Genomic DNA, 22,887 nt, shown 5'->3' with positions numbered 1-22,887 from the left:
ACTAGGAGATGAAAACAGAGTACCGCGCCAGCCCATGCACCGTATCCCCAACAGGGCATAGTCTGCTGGCGAGGGCATCTGCGATCAGCACAACTGACTCCGCTCCTTTCCAGAGGGGGCAGCACTACATCCTTGTGTCCCCTGGCCACTGCTTGTTCTCCACCCTGGCCATCAGGGTCCCACCCCTTGTCCCTTTCTCAGCACGGGTCAATGTGGGGTTTAGCTCAACATGTCGGGTGGGGGGACAGAAGAATCTGGTCCTGCCAAGGTAGCTTGTAGCTGTGGGAGGGAGAAGGGGCAGTGGTGAAGTGGCCAGGAGACCTTACGATGCTGAAAAGTATCTCTAGAAGTAGTTGTGGCACAGAGGCCTGGGGGCTGTGCAATGGGAACTGGAGTCTCACAAAAGATGCCTGTTTCTCTGTGTAGTCCTGGCCAGTACCTCCAGCACTTGGTGAAATGGTCATTGTGACCCACCCCACTGAACCTGGGCTGCACGATTTTCTTCTCTGGGAGTTGATTTCCCAGCTTCTCCAAGGTTTGCCGTGGGGGCAGGGAGAGGTATTTTTTTGTTTCACTTGTCCTCTCTTACTTCTTCCGGCCCTGTCTTCTGATTGTGAGGAATTTGCATGCTTGCATTTTGTGACTTCTTCCTGGCATCTCTAGATGTGCTGTATGTGTGTTGTTTGACTTTTTTGGCCTATACACAGTGACCTCAGCACCACCTGTGTCTGAGCAAGCAACCAACGTCTGCACTAAGCTGTCTTTCCAATCACAATCAAAACAAGCAATCCAAAAAGCTACACATGGGTCTGAACATGCTGCATTTTCATATGCATCTCTTCAGAATGTTTCTGTGTGAATCAAGCACATGATGCCTTCTTATAAGGGCAAATACTAATCACTGCTAACACAGCCCACACTGGAACAGGAGAGGCATGCCAAGGAAAGATGGAGAAGAGAATAGACAAGACATCGGAGATATGAGTTAATGAACTCCAGAGAAATCCTACCACGAACCAGAGCAGATGAGGCCTGGGAAAGGAGGAGCCTTCAGGAGAATCCTTGGAAGAAGCAGAAGTGCAGGGACCAGCGGCCATCATTCTGCCAACACAGTGAGATGTTGGGATTGGACAGATGGGAGGATCAGCCTTCTGGTTGAGTGGGCTCTGAGCTAGGGGAAAGGTAGGCTGAGGGTATGTCCGCCCTATGGAGACTATCAGCATTGCTATGTCGGCATAGCCCCATAGTGTGTAGACAGCCTACACCGATGGAAGGGGTTGTTCTGTCTGTGCAGGAACACCACCTCCCTGTGTTGATGGAAGCACGGAATAGCTACATCCGTCAGGGATTTGTGGTTTTCACACCCATGACCGGTGTAGTTTATGTTGATATCACTTCCAAGTAGAGACCAATCCTCAGTCTCAGGGAGAACGTAGGCGGTGGATAGCCTGCCCAGGGAAGCAGGGGAAGCCCTGTCACTTGGGCTATTTAGAACTAGACAGTACAAAGCACTGGAGAATGCGCCACAGAAACTGGCCTGCCCCAGCATTGTGGGCTGGGTGCTCTGACAGGTCTCTCCCAGCTCTCTCATCTACAAGTCTAGAGAGGAGGGTGAGGGCAGTTTTATTCTCTCAGGGATGTTTTGCCAAATCAGTTGTAAAAGGTCAGAAGAGAAGAGCCCTAAAGTGCTTGCATATTAACGCTAACCAGCAGGGAACTAATGCAGAGCCAGCTAGAGAGGGTACAGCAGGAAGGAGACTGGAGCTCAGCTGCCGTCACAGAAGGGACGAGCTGTGTGACTGGCTTGTGCAGAAGAAAAAGAGAACTGTTTCCCGATGACACGTTGTGGAGGGGAGGCAGAGGGAGTTTCTCGCAATAAGGAGAGGACACAAGGCTTTTTCAAGCCAGACTTTCACCATCGTCACCAAGGGATCTGTGCAATGGCCACAGCTGTCCTGTAGCTAGTGCTGTCTTGCCAGTCAAGGGACTGGTCCTGAGAAGGGATTAGCCTGTGAAATTCACAGCCACATCTCAGCATCAGGTCCAAACCGTGCCATGTGGAGAGGGAGGAGCTGCGGCGTGTGCTGGGGGACAGGAGGCAAGAGCAGAGAGAGCTTAGAATACAGTGTAAAACGTGACCGAATGAGAGTCCAGGTGGTTACGTGAACACAGCCCACATTTCCACACCGCTGGGGGAACCGCTCAGAGCAGACATATCAATGAGAGCGAGCTTGCTGAGAAAGAGGTGTGTAATAAAAGGATGCAGTGAGAGTAAATGCAGCCAAGGGGATGTGCCCATGTGTGATCTCTGGAGCAGTGTCAACGGTTTGGAGTGTCCTGCTGCCGGATGGCCTGGATCAGCTGGAGAGAAGGGCAATAAAGATGGTGAAGGGGTTAAGATGTAAATTCTGAAAGGACCCACTGAGGGGATTGGGCATGTTCAGCTGAGAAGAAAGGTGCCAAGAAGGGGAGATAGGAACAGAGAGAGGGAGTGATCAGGAGCCGGCCCTGGGGAGAGCCTCTTCCACGGTCTGTCTGTTCTGGGAAAACTGCTGAGAGAGAGAGGGACAGCCAGGTTCTTTGGCCTCGAGGCACCATCCTGAGCAGTAGCAGGGCCACAAGCACCTCTGATCTGCATGTTCACCTCTGTGTGTGAGAACCCAGCATAGCCAGTGGCTTATAGGAAAGAAGGGTGCAGAGATGCCCACACGTTATGAGGGGCTGGACTACGTGCCCCAGTGCCCTTCCAGCCCTGATTCTGTGATTAAGGACGGGTTTGTGCTAAGCTTACAGCCACTCTTGCTGCTGGGTGATTTTCTGCACACGATATGTTATAGTTTCCCAGCCAAACATGAATCTTAAAGAGCAAGTCTCAACTCAACTCAACTCAGCTGAGTTACTTGCCCAAAGGAAGGAGGGACCCAGCCCCCTTTCGCTCTCAGTGTGGGGCATTACCGAAGCCCCATAAGTCTGAGTCATGTGGAAGTAAATCTCACACTCTCTCTTTCCCTCAGAAAGGAGCAGTTCTTCAAAGCAGATTAAGTGGGAGACTCAGCAGCCAGGGCTAAATGGTCAGGGGAGGGTCTCCCAGAGGGATATTTTTCCAGGGGGAGTAACTCCCTCCTTATGAAAAGAGCTTTCCCCTCCACCCCAGAGCTGCAGGGGCAAGCCAGCCATCCAGTAACCACCCACTGAACTCTCATGGTTTTCTTTTAGCAGCTGGCTTGTGTTTGGCCCTTTTCTTCTTACACAAACTTCACACGAGTCCCGAACAGATGTAAACTGATTTTTTTCCTCTGCCTAGGACCAAGGAGAAGCAGGTTCTCAAGAACTGGACAATATGAAGAGTGAGCGAATGAGAACTATCCAGCTCAATGTCTGCAACAGCCAAGAGATTGACCGAGCGGTGGAGCATATGGGTGCCAGTTTGAAGGACCCCCAGAAAGGTGGGAGATTGTTCATTGGGTTTTGTGTCACAGACTTACAAGGAACTCTCTTGGCTTCAGCCTCAAGTGATTTTCAGGGCAGGCTCCAAAAGCTGTGTGTGAAGGGGATAAAGCTTCAGGCAGCAGCAGTGCTAAGCAGGCTGTCCCATCCAGACCCCCCAGATCACTGTGAGACTCTCTGTCACTAAGGTTAAAAGTAGCCTCACCTATCCGAATGTGTGACTTGCCAGGAGCATGCTGAGTGCCCCACATGGCTCAGGCCCCATGGGAATTGTGCTGCCCACCTCCAGCTCTGCCCTGATACCTCAGCATGAGCTGCTGCAGCATGCAGCCAGAGCCTTTATAAGCCTCTTTCATGCTGCAGCAGGGCCCTGCCGTGACTGCCAGGCACAGCAGGGCATCTTCTGGAGCATCCCAGTGGGGCAGGAGCCACCTGAAGCAATGTAGACAGCAGGGTATGGTTTGAACGGGAATTACATTTTGAAATATGTGTTAAGAATCAACTGGGTGCCAGCTGCTATCTCAGTTACTCATCCCCGTCTCCCGCACTCTCCCAGTTAAACAGTGACTCCCACTGGCTCTCTACACTCTCCTAGTACAGAGCTTTGGCCCTGGGCTACGCCAGCACAGTCCAACACATGGGGCCCACTGAGGAAAGTCCTGCAGGAGGGGAGAGCAAAGCACCTGAAACCTCCCACTTTCCCTTCAGGAGCTGAGAACAGTTGGCCAGCACAGCTCCAAAAGTGAGTGATCCAGAATGGCCAGGGGATGCGTGTATCTCACAGTCTCCCCTGGAGGTCTGCCATGGAGCCCCAGCATAAGGGAGAACATCCCCCATTTGGTGAAACCCCCAGTAGGAGGATGCTGTTGCAAATTGCCTGTGAGGGTAAACTTAGGGCTATATCCACAACATGATTTAAGAACGACCATACTGGGCCAGACCAATAGTCCGTCCAGCCCAGTATCCTCTCTTCCAACAGCAGCTGGTGCCAGGTGCTTCAGAGAAAATGAACAGAACAGGGCAATTATCAAGTGATCCATCCCCTGTTGCCCATTCCCAGCTTCTGGCAGTCAGAGGTTTAGTGACACCCAGAGCGTGGGGGTGTCCCTGACCATCTTGGCTAACAGCCATTGATGGACCTATCCTCCATGAATATAGCTAATTCTTTTTTAACCTAATTATACTTTTGTCCTTCACAACATTTCCTGACAATGAGTTCCACAGGTTGACTGTGCATTGTGTGAAGAAGTACTTCCTTATGTTTGTTTTAAACCTGATGCCTATATATTTAATTGGGTAACTACTGATTCTTATGTGAAGGGATAAATAACACTTCCTTATTCACTTTCTCCACACTAGTCATGACTTTATAGACCTCTATCCTATCCCACCTTAGTTGTCTCTTTTCCAAGCTGAGAAGTCCCAGTCTTATTAATCTCTCCTCACACGGAAGCTGTTCCAAACCCCTAATCGTTTTTGTTGCCCTTTATTGAACCTTTTCCAATTCCAATATATCTTTTTTGAGATGGGGCAACCACATCTGCAGGCAGTATTCAAGATGTGGGCGTACCATGGATTTATATAGGAGCAATATGACATTTTCTGTCTTATCTATTCCCTTTCCTAATGATTCCCAACATTCTGTTTGCTTTTTTTGGCTGTTTTCAGAGAACTATCCACAATGATGCCAAGCTTTCTTTCTTGAGCGGCAAAAGCTAATTTAGACCCCATCATTTTGTATGTGTACTGGGGATTATAAGGGAGACAAGGTGGGGGCGGTAATATCTTTTATGGGACCAACTTCTGTTGTGGGAGAGAGACAAGCCTTTGAGCTTACACAGAGCTCTCCCTCAGATCTGGGAGATGAACTCAGCTGTCACAGCTATACACAAGGTGGAACAGATTGTTTAGCATAAGGAGTTAACACATATTTCAAGGGACCGTTTCAGGGGAAGTAGCCTGTTAACACCTCTCCAGTCATGGGGAGAAGGGAAGTGGGAGGGCGGCAGCTGTGTGTGTACGGGGGTGTGTTAGTGGATTATAGATTAGATTCATGTCTTATTCCAACGGTCTCTTTATTCAAATCTTAATTTTTAGGGCCTAGAAAAGTTATGGGGCTGCCTGGGCTCCCTTGTCTGTGTGTCTTGGGAAGCTTGCAGAAGGTCCCCGTGGTGGGCTTGTGGGGGATGAGGTTGTAGGATTTCTTTGGGAGTTGTCGGGGGAAGGATTTGATGATATCCTTACATTTCTGGGTGAATTCTGGTATGGGGTCTTCTCTGAGTTCTGTAGAGCAGGTGCTATGTGAAGAGTTGTCGTTTGGCCTCATTAGCATAGTCATCATGATTGAGGACTACGATGGCGGCCCCTTTGCCTGCTGGTTTGGTCACTCTCTGGTAGTTGGATTTCAGGGGCTTTATAGCTACCCTCCCAGCAGTGGAGAGATTGTGTGGATATGGTGTTTGTTAGGGTTTCACAGTCAATGTTTTCCCTGAAGCAGTCAATGTAACGATCAAGAGTGTAGGGTGTCCAGTCAGATGACTCTCTTTTCTTATGCCTGTCGGTAGGGGCATGGTAAGTGTGGGTGATCTCATGATTGCTGTGACAGAATTCTTTGAGGCAGAGTTACTGGAATTCTAGTCCTCCGAATGTTAGTATGACATCAGGGTCTGTAGTGGGTCAGAAATTCAGCCCCTGGAAGAGGACAGATAATTCAGCGCCGGCGTGGGGTAGCGCTGATAAATTGATGATGTTGGGGTGTCAAGTGGTGTCCATGTAGTGGATTGTATCCTGAAACAGGCCACCCAAAGATCCCAAGAGAACCTGCTTCAGTACAGAAATAAAACCCCCTCTGACCTCACACCCCTAGTTGTCCCCTACCTGCCCTCACTGGAACCCCTCATATGGGGTACCATCAAACAACTACAACCCATACTCAACAGGGACCCCATCCTGAAACCCCCTCTTCAGGCTTTCAAAAAATCCCCCCAAAATTCCAGTGGCGGCAGGGCACCGGTTCATGCCAGCGGTGCCAGGCTCGAGCTGGGTGCTGGCCCTGAGTTTTGATGAGCCAAACCTTTCTTCATCCTGAATGGAAAACCTGCTTGTGTTATCAGCAGGACTGGTGCCATGCACGCTTTGGGCACCAGGTGGTGCCGTGCCAGAGCTCAGCCTCTTAGTAAACTAGGGGAGAGGTTGGCATGGAACCAGCTGTGTAATCTGCCCCTATTATAAATCCCACTGTGAGGCTGGAGAAGTTTCCTCATGTTCTGTCCGGATTCACTTCATCTGCTAGGCCTCCTGGAAGCTGAGGGGACTTCATCTGCAGGGTTGTAATAACGGCTCTTTGTGCTGCTGTGTCTGTGTTCTCCCAGTGCCTCACAAACCTCCCCACATCCTAGGGAGCGAGCGTCATTAGTCCCGTTTTACAAGTAGGTTAAATGACCTGCCTCAGGTCATATAGCGAATCTGGGAAGCAGAACCCACATCTCCCACCTGCAGGCTGCCCATTGGAATCTAGTCCAGATTGGCTGTGTGTATAGCTGAAAGCTGCTACCACCTCACGTTTGTTTGGTGGGTCTCCATCCAGATTCAAACAGAGAGGTGACCACATCGCAAAGTAATCCTGTCAGCATTGGTACCCTCCTTGGCAGTGCCAGTGGAGATGTAGAGAGAGAACTCGCTTCCGAAGTTGGTCATCCTGGAAGATCACGGCTGAAGCACCCAGGACAGTGTGGGGAAGCTTGTACCAGTGAAGGCTGCTCCATTCCCAGAATAAACAGCAGCCAGTGGGGCTCCACTCACCTGCTTAAAGTTAAGCACCAGTTTAAGTGCTTTGCTAGACTGGGGCCAGAGTGCTCCGCCCCTAGAAGGAGCGATCCCTCAGTCTCTGGAGCTGTCCATCCCAAGACTGCCAGCAGTTTTGTTTTGCACTGTTCATTTGCTATATCAGACCATTGTGTCTTTGTGGTGTTCACTTTACAGGGAGGGAGAGAGGGTGGGTGGAGGGGGAACACGGCCATGCCCTAGTGGGAGAGGGAGGAATTTCTGAGTACTAGTCTCAGGTCTGACACGTACGGCAAGTCATCCGCTGAGGCTGTGTCTCATTTGCCCAATGCAGACGTTGAGGCTTGCCTTCTGCACAAGGGCACTGTGAACATTAACTAGTTAGTGGAGCCAGTCCTAAAGGCCTCGTGCACCCAGAACTCCCACTGAGGCCATTAAAATCCACAACAGTTCTGGATGCACAAGGCATGCAGGACTGGGACAAATGTTGGTGAAAAGAGTTGAAGATCGGTGCTAATTATGTTTTGTTTATTAATTAATACATTGCAGCTTGTAAAGTAACAGGCATAATTAGCCCCATTCAGAGGCAGCAGAGGCCTGGGGAGGAGGATCATTAATGGATTCCCTTCCCATATTCATGTGCTGAGCTGGGCCAATAGTGGATGCCATACTGCTCTCTTGTAAACCCAGAAGGGCAATCATGAGGCCACGTCTGGACGACTGGAGATTAGAGACAATGTTTTTTAGAAGACCACATCAGCTAAGCAAATAATTCATAGAAACGGAGACCCCTCTGGGAAGTTTCCTGCAAAGCTGGTTCGGACCGTTAACGCTTTCTCAGATTGTACAGGCTCCAGCGGGGAGGCCGGAATTGACTTGTCTTCAGACTGAGTGAGAAAGACGTGTACTCACCGGAAACACCTCACTGTGAGGAGAGGACAGCACTTGAGCTTCTGCTCTGTGAAAGCCACAGCTGCCCACGGGCATCTGATGGAAAGTTAGGAACACTTAGATAACGGGCAATTTCCTTCCCCTAAAGAATGTCCTTAATTCAGCCCTGGTAGCAGAGAACTGCCACGGGGAAGAGTAAGGCTCTAACTGAGGTAATACAGAGGAAGCCAGAGACTAATTGTTCCGTAATTTGTATAAAATAAACACATTACTGTGATTAAGTACATGTCTAAACGTCCAACAGCCCAAAATTCTCAGCTGCAGATTAGGAGTTTGCCCTCTGTGGCTTAATTTCCAGAACATGGGCTCTGTCAAACACCCCCAATCAGCAGGTAGCATTTGGCTTTTACTAGACAACAAAGCGAAGCCATCTCATGGGACTTGGCAATAGTCTTTTATGGCAGGTAGATTCCTGTATCAAGTTGGTTCAAATTATGTCACATTCCTCCTCTAGCCATTCAGTAATCACTGACGCCTGATGAGAACAGCAGTGGTCAGTTTCCTCTGCTTTCTCCTAGAAGAAAGAACAAAAGGAAGAGGCAGGAGAGATGTGCACATATCAAACACTCCCCTCCCCCGGCATTGCAAACCTTCTGGCTTTATGTTAGCACTAGAGTTTTTAGCTCAAATTAGCGGATTGACAGTTACTTTGAGGCAGTTAATCCATTTGTAAAAGCTAGTCTGGACACTTCCTACATGTTTGTTCCAGACTACAAAAGTTTGTCATTTACCTTAGGGCTTGGGGGAGTGTTCATACTAGCCCTTACAAATTCGTTAACAACCTTGCGGTGCAAAGCTCTATTGCAGATAAGCCCTTTATGGAGAGGATGTCTGGCTTTTGCTTTTGGATGTAGTTTCTTTTTAGTCCAATTCACAAAGAATGTTTCTCGGGTTATGAAATAAAGTGGCACAGATCTGCACTGTGCCCTGTAATGTGGTTACCTGGGTTTTATTTCACCATGAAGATAACATGGAGGTCTGAGGAAGGGACAATCTGAATCTGCATCCAGATCTCAAACTTTGATCTTTCTCCCTTCAGTCATTTTCAGGATCTCTGCACCTCCTGAGTGGAAGCACCAAAGTACTGTTAGGCTCTTACAGTATTGCAGGCCACGGGAAATATGGGCAGCTATGTGTTGTATGAGAACTAATGCTCTTGTGATGATCTCATGACATTTCAGCCCAGTCTAGCTATGATAAATTTGGATTTACAGAGACAGTTTGTTTGGCATTTTCTTTTTCCAGTGTCTCTTTCCTTGTATGCCTGCACTGCGGCACGTAACTAACTCTGGACAACACTCCATTGTCTCTGCTCGATCTCACCAGTTCTTGTTTGCTTTTGGAGACAGGATTTTTTTTTCCTATGTTTTAATCTGATAAAGGAGAAGGAAGGAGATTCTGTATTTATTTCATTTAGAATTTCATTAACATGATTTGTAATGCTCTCCCTGAGTTAGGTGTTGCTGAACAGATTGTGACGATGGTCTGCTCAGTTAGGTGAGCACAGATTTGGGTTCTTTCCACTCTGGAATTCATCTTTATGGGTTAAGATGGGAAGGCAGTGAGGCCTCGTGGATAGTCTGGAACTCAGGAGACCTGGGTTATATTCTTGGCTCTGCCACTGGCCTGCTGGGTGATCTTGGGAAAATCACATCACGTCTCTGTGCCTCACTTTCCCCATCTATGAAATGGGGGAAATGATGCTGACCTCCTCTGTACAGTGCTCTGAGAGCCACAGATGAAAAGTGCTATCAGACCTTGGTATTATTGTAATTAAAAGATGCACAATATGATTCGATAATCCATTAGAAAGCCCTTTCCCAGGATTCTGTCATTAATCGCAAAGTGGTGATTTTTCGTGCTGGATTTAATCTGCAGGGCTTTGGGGGCTGGTGAACAATGCTGGGATCTCCACGTTCGGAGAAGTAGAGTTCACCAGCTTGGAGACCTACAAGGAGGTAGCTGAAGTGAATCTGTGGGGGACAATCCGAACCACTAAGGCTTTCCTCCCTCTAATCCGGAGGGCCAAAGGTGAGTGATTTCCTGCATGTTAGCATCCTCCAAGCATGTTTGTAACCCTGCTCTCCTGCTTCTCGGGTGTGTTATTGGACGAAGGGCCGATTCCCATTGTCCTGCTCCTGGTGTGAGGGATGTGTGAAATGCTACCAGCTGAAAAGGGCAGTGTTCACACCTGGACACAGTGGGTGCAAAAGAACACCACTCAGTGAAGGGCAACAGAGAAGCCACCCAAACAGTCTGTGAGTGACTTTCCCCCGCAGGGCAGGGTTCTATATTATTGTCCATCACATCATATCTGAGTGCAGGGTTTAGTCCATCACCAGATGGGTTTCATAACTCCTTTTAACTGCTTTGGAGTTGCTGGACATGGTAGATATGTGGCAAAAGCACCTCCCGAGTTGCCCTTCTGTAAATAAACTGGCTCTGCTCTTGCTGGCCTGGAGAAGCTACAGTGGCATCAGGGAAATTGTTTCCTGCTGCATCTCAGGTGGCCCTGGGTTTGTTATTGTAGGGTGGCTAGTCACACTGAGTGCGGAGCGACCAAAATGGGGACTGTTACTATTGGCTGGCTCGTCATAGTGAGTGCGGAGCGGCCGACACGGGGACTGTTAGTGTCGGCTGGCTCGTCCTGGTGAGTGCGGAGCGGCTGACACGGGGACTGTTAGTGTCGGGTGGCTCGTCATAGTGAGTGCGGAGCGGCCGACACGGGGACTGTTAGTGTCGGCTGGCTCGTCCTGGTGAGTGCGGAGCGGCTGACACGGGGACTGTTAGTGTCGGGTGGCTCGTCCTGGTGAGTGCGGAGCGACCGACACGGGGACTGTTAGTGTCGGGTGGCTCGTCCTGGTGAGTGCGGAGCGACCGACACGGGGACTGTTAGTGTCGGGTGGCTCGTCCTGGTGAGTGCGGAGCGGCTGACACGAGGACGGTTAGTGTCGGGTGGCTCGTCATAGTGAGTGCGGAGCGGCCGACGCGGGGACTGTTAGTGTCGGGTGGCTCGTCATAGTGAGTGCGGAGCAGCCGACACGGGGACTGTTAGTGTCGGCTGGCTCGTCCTGGTGAGTGCGGAGCGACCGACACAGGGACTGTTAGTGTCGGGTGGCTCGTCCTGGTGAGTGCGGAGCGCCCGACACGGGGACTGTTAGTGTCGGGTGGCTCGTCCTGGTGAGTGCGGAGCGGCCGACGAGGGGACTGTTAGTGTCGGGTGGCTCGTCATAGTGAGTGCGGAGCGGCCGACGCGGGGACTGTTAGTGTCGGGTGGCTCGTCATAGTGAGTGCGGAGCGGCCGACGCGGGGACTGTTAGTGTCGGGTGGCTCGTCCTGGTGAGTGCGGAGCGACCGACACAGGGACTGTTAGTGTCGGGTGGCTCGTCCTGGTGAGTGCGGAGCGCCCGACACGGGGACTGTTAGTGTCGGGTGGCTCGTCCTGGTGAGTGCGGAGCGGCCGACGAGGGGACTGTTAGTGTCAGCTGGCTCGTCCTGGTGAGTGCGGAGCGGCCGACGCGGGGACTGTTAGTGTCAGCTGGCTCGTCCTGGTGAGTGCGGAGCGGCCGACGCGGGGACTGTTAGTGTCAGCTGGCTCGTCCTGGTGAGTGCGGAGCGGCCGACGAGGGGACTGTTAGTGTCGGGTGGCTCGTCCTGGTGAGTGCGGAGCGGCTGACACGGGGACTGTTAGTGTCGGGTGGCTCGTCATAGTGAGTGCGGAGCGGCCGACACGGGGACTGTTAGTGTCAGCTGGCTCGTCCTGGTGAGTGCGGAGCGGCCGACACGGGGACTGTTAGTGTCGGGTGGCTCGTCATAGTGAGTGCGGAGCGGCTGACACGAGGACGGTTAGTGTCAGGTGGCTCGTCCTGGTGAGTGCGGAGCAGCTGACACGGGGACTGTTAGTGTCGGGTGGCTCGTCCTGGTGAGTGCGGAGCGGCCGACGAGGGGACTGTTAGTGTCGGGTGGCTCGTCATAGTGAGTGCGGAGCGGCCGACGCGGGGACTGTTAGTGTCGGGTGGCTCGTCCTGGTGAGTGCGGAGCGGCCGACGAGGGGACTGTTAGTGTCAGCTGGCTCGTCCTGGTGAGTGCGGAGCAGCTGACACGGGGACTGTTACTGTCGGGTGGCTCGTTATAGTGAGTGCGGAGCTGCCAGCAATGGGGTTTCTAAACTAAAGATCACAAACCTGGGGTTCACATGGATTTTGCAAAGAGACGCAAGGGGAAGAAAGTCCCATATTGAGCCAGCTAAGCTATTAAATTTCAACTCTTAACCTCAAAGCACACTACAGGTATGACAGCTGTGTCTGGGGTGTTACACTAACAGCAGTGAGAGACAGAAAGTGCAGGAAATTACAACATCCAATTAAATGGCACTAGCCGAGGTTTCCAAATGGCCTCTAGGCACAACCGCGGGCCGGGGGCATCCGAGCCATGCCATCGCAGGAAAAGAGTCCTCCAGGGCTGCACCCCGCCGGCATGGGCCCAGCCTGCTAGCCCAGCAGAGGTGTGCTCATAGCACTTGGTGCTGCCAAACCAGCAAGGACCCTTAGGCTGCTCCACTCACTGCATGTCCATGTCCTCAGGAAGTCTCCTCCTGGCAGCCTGCGTCACCCTGGACCTTTTATCCTCACTATTGTACAAACTCAGGGGTTTTGAGGACAGCCATTCATGTGGTCTGAGAGTTACATAAAGGCCTGCTGCTGAGCACCCTTAATTCCCACCGCACAGGATTGGCCCAGCTCCTCGTCCCAACCTCTGCTTAGTGCCTCACTGTCACCCTGCATGTAGTGCTGATTCTGATGTGACGAAGGTCAGAATCTAAGGGCATGTCCTGCAGCTGTCTCCTCCTTGCAGTCTTTGCATTTGTCAGACATGCCGGGTGAGGCTGACTTTGGCCGCAGAGTTCTGCTCCCGGTTCTTCCTAGTAGTTCTCGGCCCTGGGCAGGCGCAGGAATGCTGGGTATGTGGGTGGCTGCACTACCCTGTGCTGCTCTGGGAGCAGCTATGCCAACAGCCTCGCTGTGTGGGAATCAGCACACGCCCACGAGTGCCTTGCAGCCGGCAGGTTTGTTTGCTTCCCTGCCGAGACAGTGACGCAGAAGGGCAGCAGAGGCAGCAGGAGGAGCTGAATTTAGAGAACGTAACTTTGTGTCAGTTCTAACTTGCTATTTAAATCTGCCTCCTGGAGAACAATGTAAACTCCATGGCAGGCGGGTGGCTGTCGAGAGCACTGCACTGCTTTCCATGGGCACGTGCCCATCCTGCACTGCAACAACCCACAGCTAGAGCCACCAACAGAATTAAATCTGTCTTCAGACTGCAATTGTAATCAGGGGTCAGCAGCCCACGAGGCCTCTCGGTGCAGCCCGGCGACAGGTTTCCTAGATGCCCAGGGAATGACTTAGCTCCTAACTGCTTCTGTTCATATTTTCATACACTATGAAATACCAAACTGTGCTCTCGATTACCCACTCAGAAACTCGGAGCCACTCCACTGAAGTTGGTGAGTTGCCTCTGGTTTCTAAGGTTGTTGCTGGGAGCTGGCTGTTTTCCTGTGTTCGTATTGCTAACTCAGCATGCCCGGGCTGGTGCTCAGAGAGACCCTAGAGTCCTGCCTAGCTCTGGTGATTAGCTCTGTCCTGCCAGTCCATGTGGCTGAAACACCGTTTCTGAAAGGGTTGTGACTGATGGCCAGCTGTTATGGAAACAGAGGAATGATCTCCAAGGTATTTCAGGCAGAGGGGCAGATTGCAAAACACCCTCCTCCCTTCCAGTGGGTTGGCGGCTGTTTTCTACTCAGGCAGATCTAGCTCTTTGCTGATGACCCTCCAATCTCTCTATATGCTGCAGCCCATATGCAACTATCTTGTAACGACTGGTGCACTTTGCTGTACAGTCACACTGCTGCCGTGCCTTTGGCAACAATAATGAATTTGGATACAACCCAGGTACTAAGCATCCTTGAAACACATTGTGCAGCTGGACTGTGTATCTCTGTGCAGCCACATACCTGTACGATTGACAACACAGCTGCACTGCCCCACCCCTCCCAGGGAAAATCCAGACAGACCCTCTGGTTTAGCAAAACTGAACAAAAACATGAGACAGAAATTCAGCTTATCCCAGCACAGGGATAATCTCTGACCATTCTCCTCCCTTGCGGGGTGAGATTAGCTGCTGGGCAAAAGGGCAAGGGCTGGGGACTTGGAACTGAGAGGAGCCCAAGGAACTATGAGGAAACTGGTCTCAGCCCTGTATTTCTCAGGAAATTTGCACTGGGTGCCTTTGCTTCCATCAGCTGTCCTGAGTCCCTCCCTGCGCTGGCATGTCAGCTTCACTGGCTGAGTAGCCTTTTGTCCCTGGTTTGCTGATTACCACAATTAGCAATTGACATGCACTGTTATCCCATTTGCACACACAGTCACAGTGATTACACACAGTACTCCACACCTAACTAGAAAAAATGCCCAAGGCCCAGGAGATTTCAGGAGCATCAGAACAGGCTCTGAAGTCAATCGAATGTGTTGAGTATGTAGTGCTCGTTCCTTCTGCTGATGTCCCTGTGATTTACCTGGCACCTTCCTAGGTCGTGTGGTGAACATCAGCAGCATGATGGGTCGGATGGGCAGCCCTGCTCGATCGTCATACTGCATCACTAAGTTTGGGGTGGAAGCCTTCTCCGATTGCCTGCGGTACGAGATGCACCCCCAAGGAGTGAAGATCTGTGTGGTGGAACCTGGGAACTTCATAGGGGCCACCAACCTGTACACCCCTGAGCGAATTAAAGCCATAGCAGAGAAAATGTGGAAGGAGCTTCCAGAGACTGTGCGCAAAGACTATGGCAGGAAGTACTTGGATGAGCAAATCACCAAGATGGAGAGTTACTGCAACAGTGGCTCACCAGACACCTCGCCAGTCATCGACAGCATCACCCATGCACTGACGTCGTCCTCCCCCTACACCCGCTACCACCCCATGGATTACTACTGGTGGCTGCGCGTGCAGATCATGACGCACTTGCCTGCTGCTATTTCGGATCGGATCTACATTTACTGAGGCATCTCGTCGCTAGGCTGCCAAGGTGGGAGGTTAATTTCAAAGGGCATGTTGTACAAATTTCCCGTTAGTCACTTTTGTATTTTTTTTAGCTGATTTCAAGGTACCATAATTTAGATCTAAAAGGTTAATTTAAACATTTGAATGTAATTTAAAAGGCAGTAATTGTTGCATGGGACCTTTCGTAGGCAGGAATGTGTTTATGTATATTGTAGGGACTCAGCTCTGTACTATTTATTTCAAATATTCCTTCTTTTTTCCAAAATCAGATGCCAAGTTACGCTCCTCATTGAATTTACAATTGCTCTGAAGGGATTTTCAGTCTAGTTTCCACTGACTGAGTTACACCAGCTTTGACCATTCCTGACTCGGAGGCAGCCTTCACACCACAGACCGCAGGCCCTCCTGTCGCCATAGCATATTGCTGCAGATTGATGGCTAAGGGCTGCAAAGATTGTTACGGGGACTGGTCATAATAGCACAAGATCCTGCTGGTTTCTTTAATTCAGGGATCCCATCTTATAGCACTCTAAGCACTGAAATTAGCAGCTGATCCTGTCCTTTAATCATTACATTTACGAAGATGGAAACTGTGTCAAAGGGAGCTGTTCAGTCTTTCTCTCCCATACACTTCCTTTCCAAGGAGTTGGATAGATCATGTGCCCAACCCTGAAGCCCTTATTCTCAGCTGTTCTTTCCTCACATGAGTATTCCATTGAGGCCAATGAGTGTGAGAAGCATTGCAGAGGCGAGTAAGGCTGCAGGATCAGCCCATGTTAATATTTCTCATTTCTTCAGCAGTAGCTGAACGCTGTGACTTCAAAGTAAAAAGCTTTGAAGTATGTTTAATTGCACTAGTGTTGACGTAATGTAGTGCAGCAGCAGCACTGACCCATTTCCATATGAGAACCAGTTTTCCTGTATTTTGCCAGGATCATTCAGAACCAACCGTTACATTCACCTTGACGGATGAATGTCATTTTTTCACTTGGGACCTCAGAGTTACATCACCTTCTTAGCACGGATTGAACAGTGACTTGCACAATGGGGCTCTGATCTGATTGGGTCTTCTAGGCCTACTGCAGTACAAACCGTACATAATAAGAGTAATAATTTACATGGAAGGAGTCATGGAGCTGAAACATTTGTCTAGCTAATGTAGTTTGGATATGATCTTCAGTAGAAAATCAATTTAAAAAAGGAATAAACTTTAAGGGCAGTTTAATATCCATGATGGTTATTATGTTTACATGACTGAGAAATAAGGCTACGATTTTGTCATAAAGGTCATAGTGATCACAGAAATTGTGAATTTGAATAAAGTCCATGAAATACTGGAAATGGCTGTAAAAACACATTTGACTAGGCCTCCAACCTGAGTGACGTTGCAACCTAATCCATGGTGTGACACTCAGGTTTGGCCCATTGATCCCTCTACAAAAGTGCAAAAGGGCCAAACCTGAATGGCACTGAGACCTCTTGTGCCAGGTCACAAGGCTGGGAGTAGGGAGCCAAGCCTTGCCGCACAGGACAGGAGCCACTGCCATGAGGTGAGTGTGGGGTGGGCTCAATCTCCCACCCCTCCTCTTCTGTGACTCATACATTTTCCCCCATACCTCTGCCATGAAATTTACTAAAAGAATTGCCAACATCGCAGCCTTACTTAGAAACATTATTTTGTACTGTAAAAAAAAACCAGAAAAATACATCCATAAAAATCAACACCAGCAACAAAAAAGCCTTTCTCAGAGGAGTGCTGAGTGTTACATTTTTCAAGCGTGGGAGGTGAGCAAAAATGTAACTGCGAGTTAATTTTCTTAGAGAAAATGGAGAGAGAGGATTTGTTGCACTGTTGTAAGTACTGTAGCAAGTAGAAAGAGGAAATGATCAAAATATCCTTTGGCTTGATTAACATTAAAACTAATGGTGATAAAGTCCACAGGCTCCAGCTTTTTGTTTTTTGATATTTAAGGTGAGAGGCTTACATCTGGACTTGGCCCAACATTAACACCTGAGTTCTGCAGGTTTGGTACCAGAGGACATGTGCACGCACACACTTTACACAGCTGTTGAATTGTAATAGGTTTCTGTGGTCTTCTAAATTCCAAGTTGGGCTCTTTAAGACTCTGACTATAAGTAATTAAATCAGTCTAGTCTATCTCATGACAAATACCGGACTCACACATAGTGACTACTTAGACCCGGACATCTAGGTCTTATTCTGTGTAAAATGCCCATTGACTTCAATGAGAGCTGTACACATTAAAAAGCTATAGGGTTGAGCCCTGTTGAGCCTAACCAGGGACACCAAAAATGTTGCATTAATTTGATGGAATAAGTGGGCCCAGAGTGTCAAAGATGTTAACAGGACCCTGAAACTGTCCAACATTAAACAGGTTTCAGTAAGGTTCGGGGTTTGGCATCCAGCGACCTCAGCCTGATTGGTACCATGGCAAACACGCCTTTCAACAACTTTTAACCTTTTATTAAAGCTATAGAAAAAGAAGGAAAAGCAGTTAAAACATTTGAAATGTAAAGTATTAAATAAGGCCTTTATTTTAACCATATTTACTTTCCCTGTAGCTGCAGGGAGTTTTATAAGGAAAGACACCTTGCCTGACGCTCTTTCAGATAGCATGACAGTCGATGTGCTCATCGAAAGCAGTTAGTTGAGATGGGGTGGAGCTGTTGTTGCTGAAGTCCGATCCCATTTCCTAAAAGACAAAACAATGCACAGGCACAAAGGAGAGAGAAAGGACAACAAAGACAGGAAATGCAGCTTCTGTCTCTGGTCTCGACTCTCGTTTGCATCCTCACTGCTGGAGAAACAGCCACAGCACATAGTATAAGAGTCACTCTGAGACCTGGTAAACTTGTATCGGGAGCCGATTGTTTATGGCATTTCTTTTAACTCCCTCTCTGGTCAGAGGCTTATAGCAACATTACAAAATATACAGTCTTGTCTGGCAAAGCCAGACTCCTATTAAACAGAAGGCAAAAGGAGAGAGAGAGAGAGAGAGAGAAAAGAACTTGGGGGTGGGGGGGATTTGAAGGAAATGACACATGCCAGGTGCTGGCTGGGATTTAGCTGAGCTGGTGGAGATTGTGATGTCATCTGGGTCCCTTTCTCTGACTCGGTCAGGTCAGGACATCTCCCAGAATCAGGCCCAGTGCTCTTCAAAATGGCACCCTCTGTGGGCACTGTATGCATGAGGGCATGCCAGCAGGGGCAGGGTCACGCCGGAGGGGTAGGCCTACTCCATCCTTGGAAGTACCGGACTGTCTGGTAGTCTGGGGATGCAGCAGTGGCCATCCTATGTGCATTGGGGGGGAGGAGTAGGACCCCCATGATACACTCAGAAGTGTAGAGTTTGGGCAGAAGCCCCCTAGAAAAAGCATCCATGAGAATGCCAGACTAATTCAGTAATTAACTATGTTCAAATCAGTTAAGCATGTTAAATTGAGATCTCTGGCTCACATTTCCCCTAACGAGGATTGTTGATCCTAAACAAGCATTGGCAGTGCTTAAGGGGTCAGCAAGTCAGTATTTTAATGGTGAAGAGGAGCCACTTTTAAAAATAAGTTCAAAGAAGGTGTTGAAAACTCTGGTTGTTGAATTATCCCACATTCAGCTAAGAAAACGTGACACTACATTGTGAACAAAGCGCTCTGTCTCATTTGTAGTGTGTTTGTTTCAATGAGGAAAGGAAGGAGTCTTTCCTAAAGACACAGAGCTATCTACAAAGGTAGGACAGATATGTTCTCAGGGTTCTGATTACAGGGGCTCAGAGCCAGAGAATGCGCTCTCAGATATGAATGGAACACAGCAGAGAAGGTGGCTTGTACAAAAGACAGGTTCAGCAATTCAAAGGGCGCCTACCCCTTAGACTCAATAGCTGTGAGTGCTGGGGTGCCCCACCATATCCGCATGGAGATCTATAAACTGGACCCAGACCATGGCTCTGTTTGAAACAGTAACTAGCGATGTGTGTGCACTGCTTTGTATTTATTGCTAATGAATTCAAGCTAGCAATTTCTACATCTCTGTCAAGGAGAATGCAAGTGCATGCAGACATGGTCATGTGCATTTTTAGTTACTATTTTACAGTAGGAACATTTATATGCATATTTGCCTCAGACCCTGGGCTCCTGGCAAGCTGCCAATGCAGCACTTGATGTTGCCAAGCTTAGGACCCCTTGGTTTAGTGGGATTCCCAGCCACTGTGTCCCGATTCAGCGCATACAGGAGCATATTACCAATATGATGGGCTTGATCTGGCTATAGACACACAGATTCCAAGGCCAGAAGAACATAAGAACAGCCATACTGGGTCAGACCAAAGGTCCATCCAGCCCAGTATCCTGTCTGCCGACAGTGGCCAATGCCAGGTGCCCCAGAGGGACTGAACATAACAGGTAATGATCAAGTGATCTCTCTCCTGCCATCCATCTCCACCCTCTGACAAACAGAGGCTAGGGACACCATTCCTTACCCATCCTGGCTAATAGCCATTAATGGACTTAACCTCCATGAATTTATCCAGTTCTCTTTTAAACCCTGTTATAGTCCTAGCCTTCACAACCTCCTCAGGCAAGGAGTTCCACAGCTTGACTGTGCCCTGAGTGAAGAAGAAAGAACCATTGTGATCATCTAGACTGACCTCCTGTACAGCCCAGGCCAGAGAACTGTCCCACAGTCATTACTGGAGCAGAGCTTTTAGAAAAACATCCCGTCTTGATTTCAAAATGGTCAGTGAGGGAGAATCCATCCCTACACCATTGTGATTTGCAGCATGACTTCCTGGCCCAAGCCTTGCTCTGTTTCAGGAAGTGATTGGAGCACAAAGTCTCTCACTCGTCTTACCTGGGGAATGGACTTGGTTGATCCAGTAGGGCCCAGAGGGAGGGCTGTGATGACCAAGCAGAGCTTAGTGGAGATCTGTGTTTTGGGGTGGGGTTCTCCTGGACTACCCAGGGAATCCTGCCCACTCTCCGTATCTGATGCTTGCCAGTGTGCGTTAATCACCACAGCCGGGGCTCAGCCAGTCAGACAGTGTGGGTGGGGTCTTTAAAGGGCTGAGCAATTTCCGGGCTGCCAAGAGCACTGGAGCGCTGCAGGCTGAGTTAAAATGGGCAATTGACTCTCATGCTTCAGGGTGCGTGCTGTTTGCCGTGGGGAAGGGAGGGGCAAGAGCCATGTCAGGTAGAACCCCCCTCACCCCCAAAGTACTGGGCAATACCCGTAGTTTGTCAGATGTTTGTTGGGGGCCTGAGGCAGGCTACCTTCCTCTAGAGCATCCGGCATTAACAATGCTAGAGGCACAATTTCTGGACCCAGTGGGCTGGTCTGAATGGCAAATGCGATACCCACCACTGCAAGGCGTCTGCAGCTAGCGGTGGTGCAGCTAGCGTCCTTGCTGCGCTCAGTGCTGGCCAGAACACATTGGCCTCATCCGTTCCCCGGCCAGCCGTATGCTGTACACACTCTTGAGGGGGGATGGCGGTATCTGTGCTGAGGAAACAGAAGAGGGGAAAAGCTGAAGCTCCCAATTTTGCAGCCGACCCAAAGACTGGGGGAGGCCTGCAGAGGACAGGTCACTAACACAGAGCAATCTGACTCGCTTGATAAGCTGGGTGCAAGTCAACAATATTCCTTTTAATGCAGCTAAATGTCTATGTAGGCCCCTCTATTAGCAGGGCCTCGGAACTTAACTGGGAGTGTTCCAGCTGGGACGCTGCAGTCCACCCTCAGAGATGACAGTTCCCGTGATGCCTTGGGGAAGAGAGAGACTTCTGCGTCCGCGGCGAAGGGACCCTCGTTCTGGATACAGAGGCAGCGTGCGGCAGGCTCCCTGGTGTGGGGGGAGCTGAGAGCCGGGCCAGAGGACTCAGGCAGCTTGTGGCGCTCTGTCCGAGCTGCTGAGAGTCTGCAGGGGCATCGTGCAGGCGGGGAGCCTGCGGCTGGGTGTCAGCAGAGGGGCAGAGACTGTTGCTGAGCCCAGAGCTGACTGAGGCGGGCCTGCAGTGCAGGCAGTGGGAGTAACCACCTCCTGTCTTGGTTGGGAAAGTGCTTACGGGGAAGGGGGACAGGGACAAGACTGTAAGGGCATGCCTGAGTCTAAGAAGAGACGAAGTGGCCTTGTCGTCTAGCCAGGAGCCAGGTTCCTGGCCTCTGGGAAGAACAGCTTCCATCTCCAGAGGGGCTGAGCGGCATAGAAAGATCTCACAGTAGAATCGCCCTGCCCCGTGTTGTCTCAGCCAGACCAATGGAGCGCTGGCCCCAGCTTTAAGGTCTTCACACGCACCCACAACTCTGCAGTCAGAGGATTGCACGCTCAGGAGTGGGGTAAGTGGTGCCAGTGTAAATGGGAGTTGGGTAAGCTCTGTTTACTACTGTAAACTGCATTTATTAAATTATTTATTAACATGCCCCCTGCTGATTTAAAGTGGTTGTGACATTTTAATTGTCAGTCTTTTGTATCATGTTTTTCTAGATGGTTAAGTAAAGGGGTGTTTGTACATTGTTCGTATATTGTTTATAATTGGTACTTTTGGGTTAGACCATTGCATAGCTTAGCTCAGGTATATTCCTGAAGGCTCCCAAGGCAGGCCAGTGAGAGTGTACAGGACCCAGCTAGGTGGAGACACCACCAAGCTTCATTTCCTTTGTAAGTAAAAGGGCTGCAGCAGAGGGGTGGCTAGCAGATCCCCACCTACCCACCATCACCACTGGGAGACTCAGGATCACCTTTACTGTCAACGTCAGGCACCCCAGCACACAAGGGAGTGTTGCCTGCCCCAGAGTAACCCAGGAAGGCGGGGGAGGGGGGTGTGGCAACATATCCATCTAGGAACAAAGAATGCAGGCCATCTGTGATCAGGATCCCCAGGGAGCTGCACTGACGTCACTCAATTGGGGTGAATTGCAAAGAATGGGGCAAATAATCCCCAAAGCTGGTGTATATTCCAACACTTAGATTTACCAAACCAGCATAAAACAGCTTCTGTGATATCTCACGGGTCGCCCAGAAGCCAATAACACAATTCCCTTAAAGCAACCCAGCCTTAGGCCTCCACCCAGACACCCAGGTCAAATATGATGAGGATTACTGAAAATCTTATTCACCATATAAAAAAATTCTACCAATCCCAAAGGATCAGACACATTACCTCCCAAATTAATGATCTTACCCAAATACTCGCTTACAGCCAATTCTTATTAACTAAACTAAAATTTATTAAAAAAAAGAGAGAGTATTGGTTAAAAGATCAGTACACATACAGACACGAGTACAGTTCTGATATCAGATTAATAGTAGAGATGGTAAGCTTTATAATTGCAAAGAGGTCTTTCAGAATTAGTCCATAGGTTATAGTCCAATGTTCATATTCAGGGTGATCCAGATTAGGACTGGAGATCTCAGTCTTGTGACTTAAGCTTCCCCTGCATGAAGCATCAAGCAGATCTGAGATGACAGGATCAGAACCCCAGACATCTTTATACAGTTCCATGTCTTTTTTGACAGCTTGCAATCCTTAGGCGAACAATAGGGAATCCTAGAAACTTTGAAGTTAACCTATTTTCTAAGCATCACCAGTAATTAGCTACATGGATTAATATAAGGCAATTGCCTGTTTTCCACCATTCGT

At 49.6% G+C, this 22,887-nt stretch overlaps 1 protein-coding gene across 1 annotated transcript in view; it reads left to right on the top strand.

Annotated features, from left to right (window-relative positions):
- BDH1 (3-hydroxybutyrate dehydrogenase 1) overlaps window positions 1–17,114 on the top strand; it is a 44,313-nt gene extending 27,199 nt beyond the window's left edge. Inside the window, exons 5-7 of the mRNA XM_077827045.1 lie at window positions 3,305–3,446; window positions 10,060–10,212; window positions 14,768–17,114. Coding sequence (XP_077683171.1) covers window positions 3,305–3,446; window positions 10,060–10,212; window positions 14,768–15,237 — 765 coding nt within the window. The 3' untranslated portion in view covers window positions 15,238–17,114. The remainder of the gene's footprint in view (window positions 1–3,304; window positions 3,447–10,059; window positions 10,213–14,767) is intronic.
- Window positions 17,115–22,887: the final 5,773 nt, after the last annotated feature.

The sequence above is a fragment of the Eretmochelys imbricata genome, chromosome 9 (assembly GCF_965152235.1).
Source record: "Eretmochelys imbricata isolate rEreImb1 chromosome 9, rEreImb1.hap1, whole genome shotgun sequence".
Taxonomy (NCBI): Eukaryota; Metazoa; Chordata; order Testudines; family Cheloniidae; genus Eretmochelys; species Eretmochelys imbricata.
Note: the sequence above shows the minus strand (reverse complement) of the source record. Positions and strands in the feature narration are given on the sequence as shown.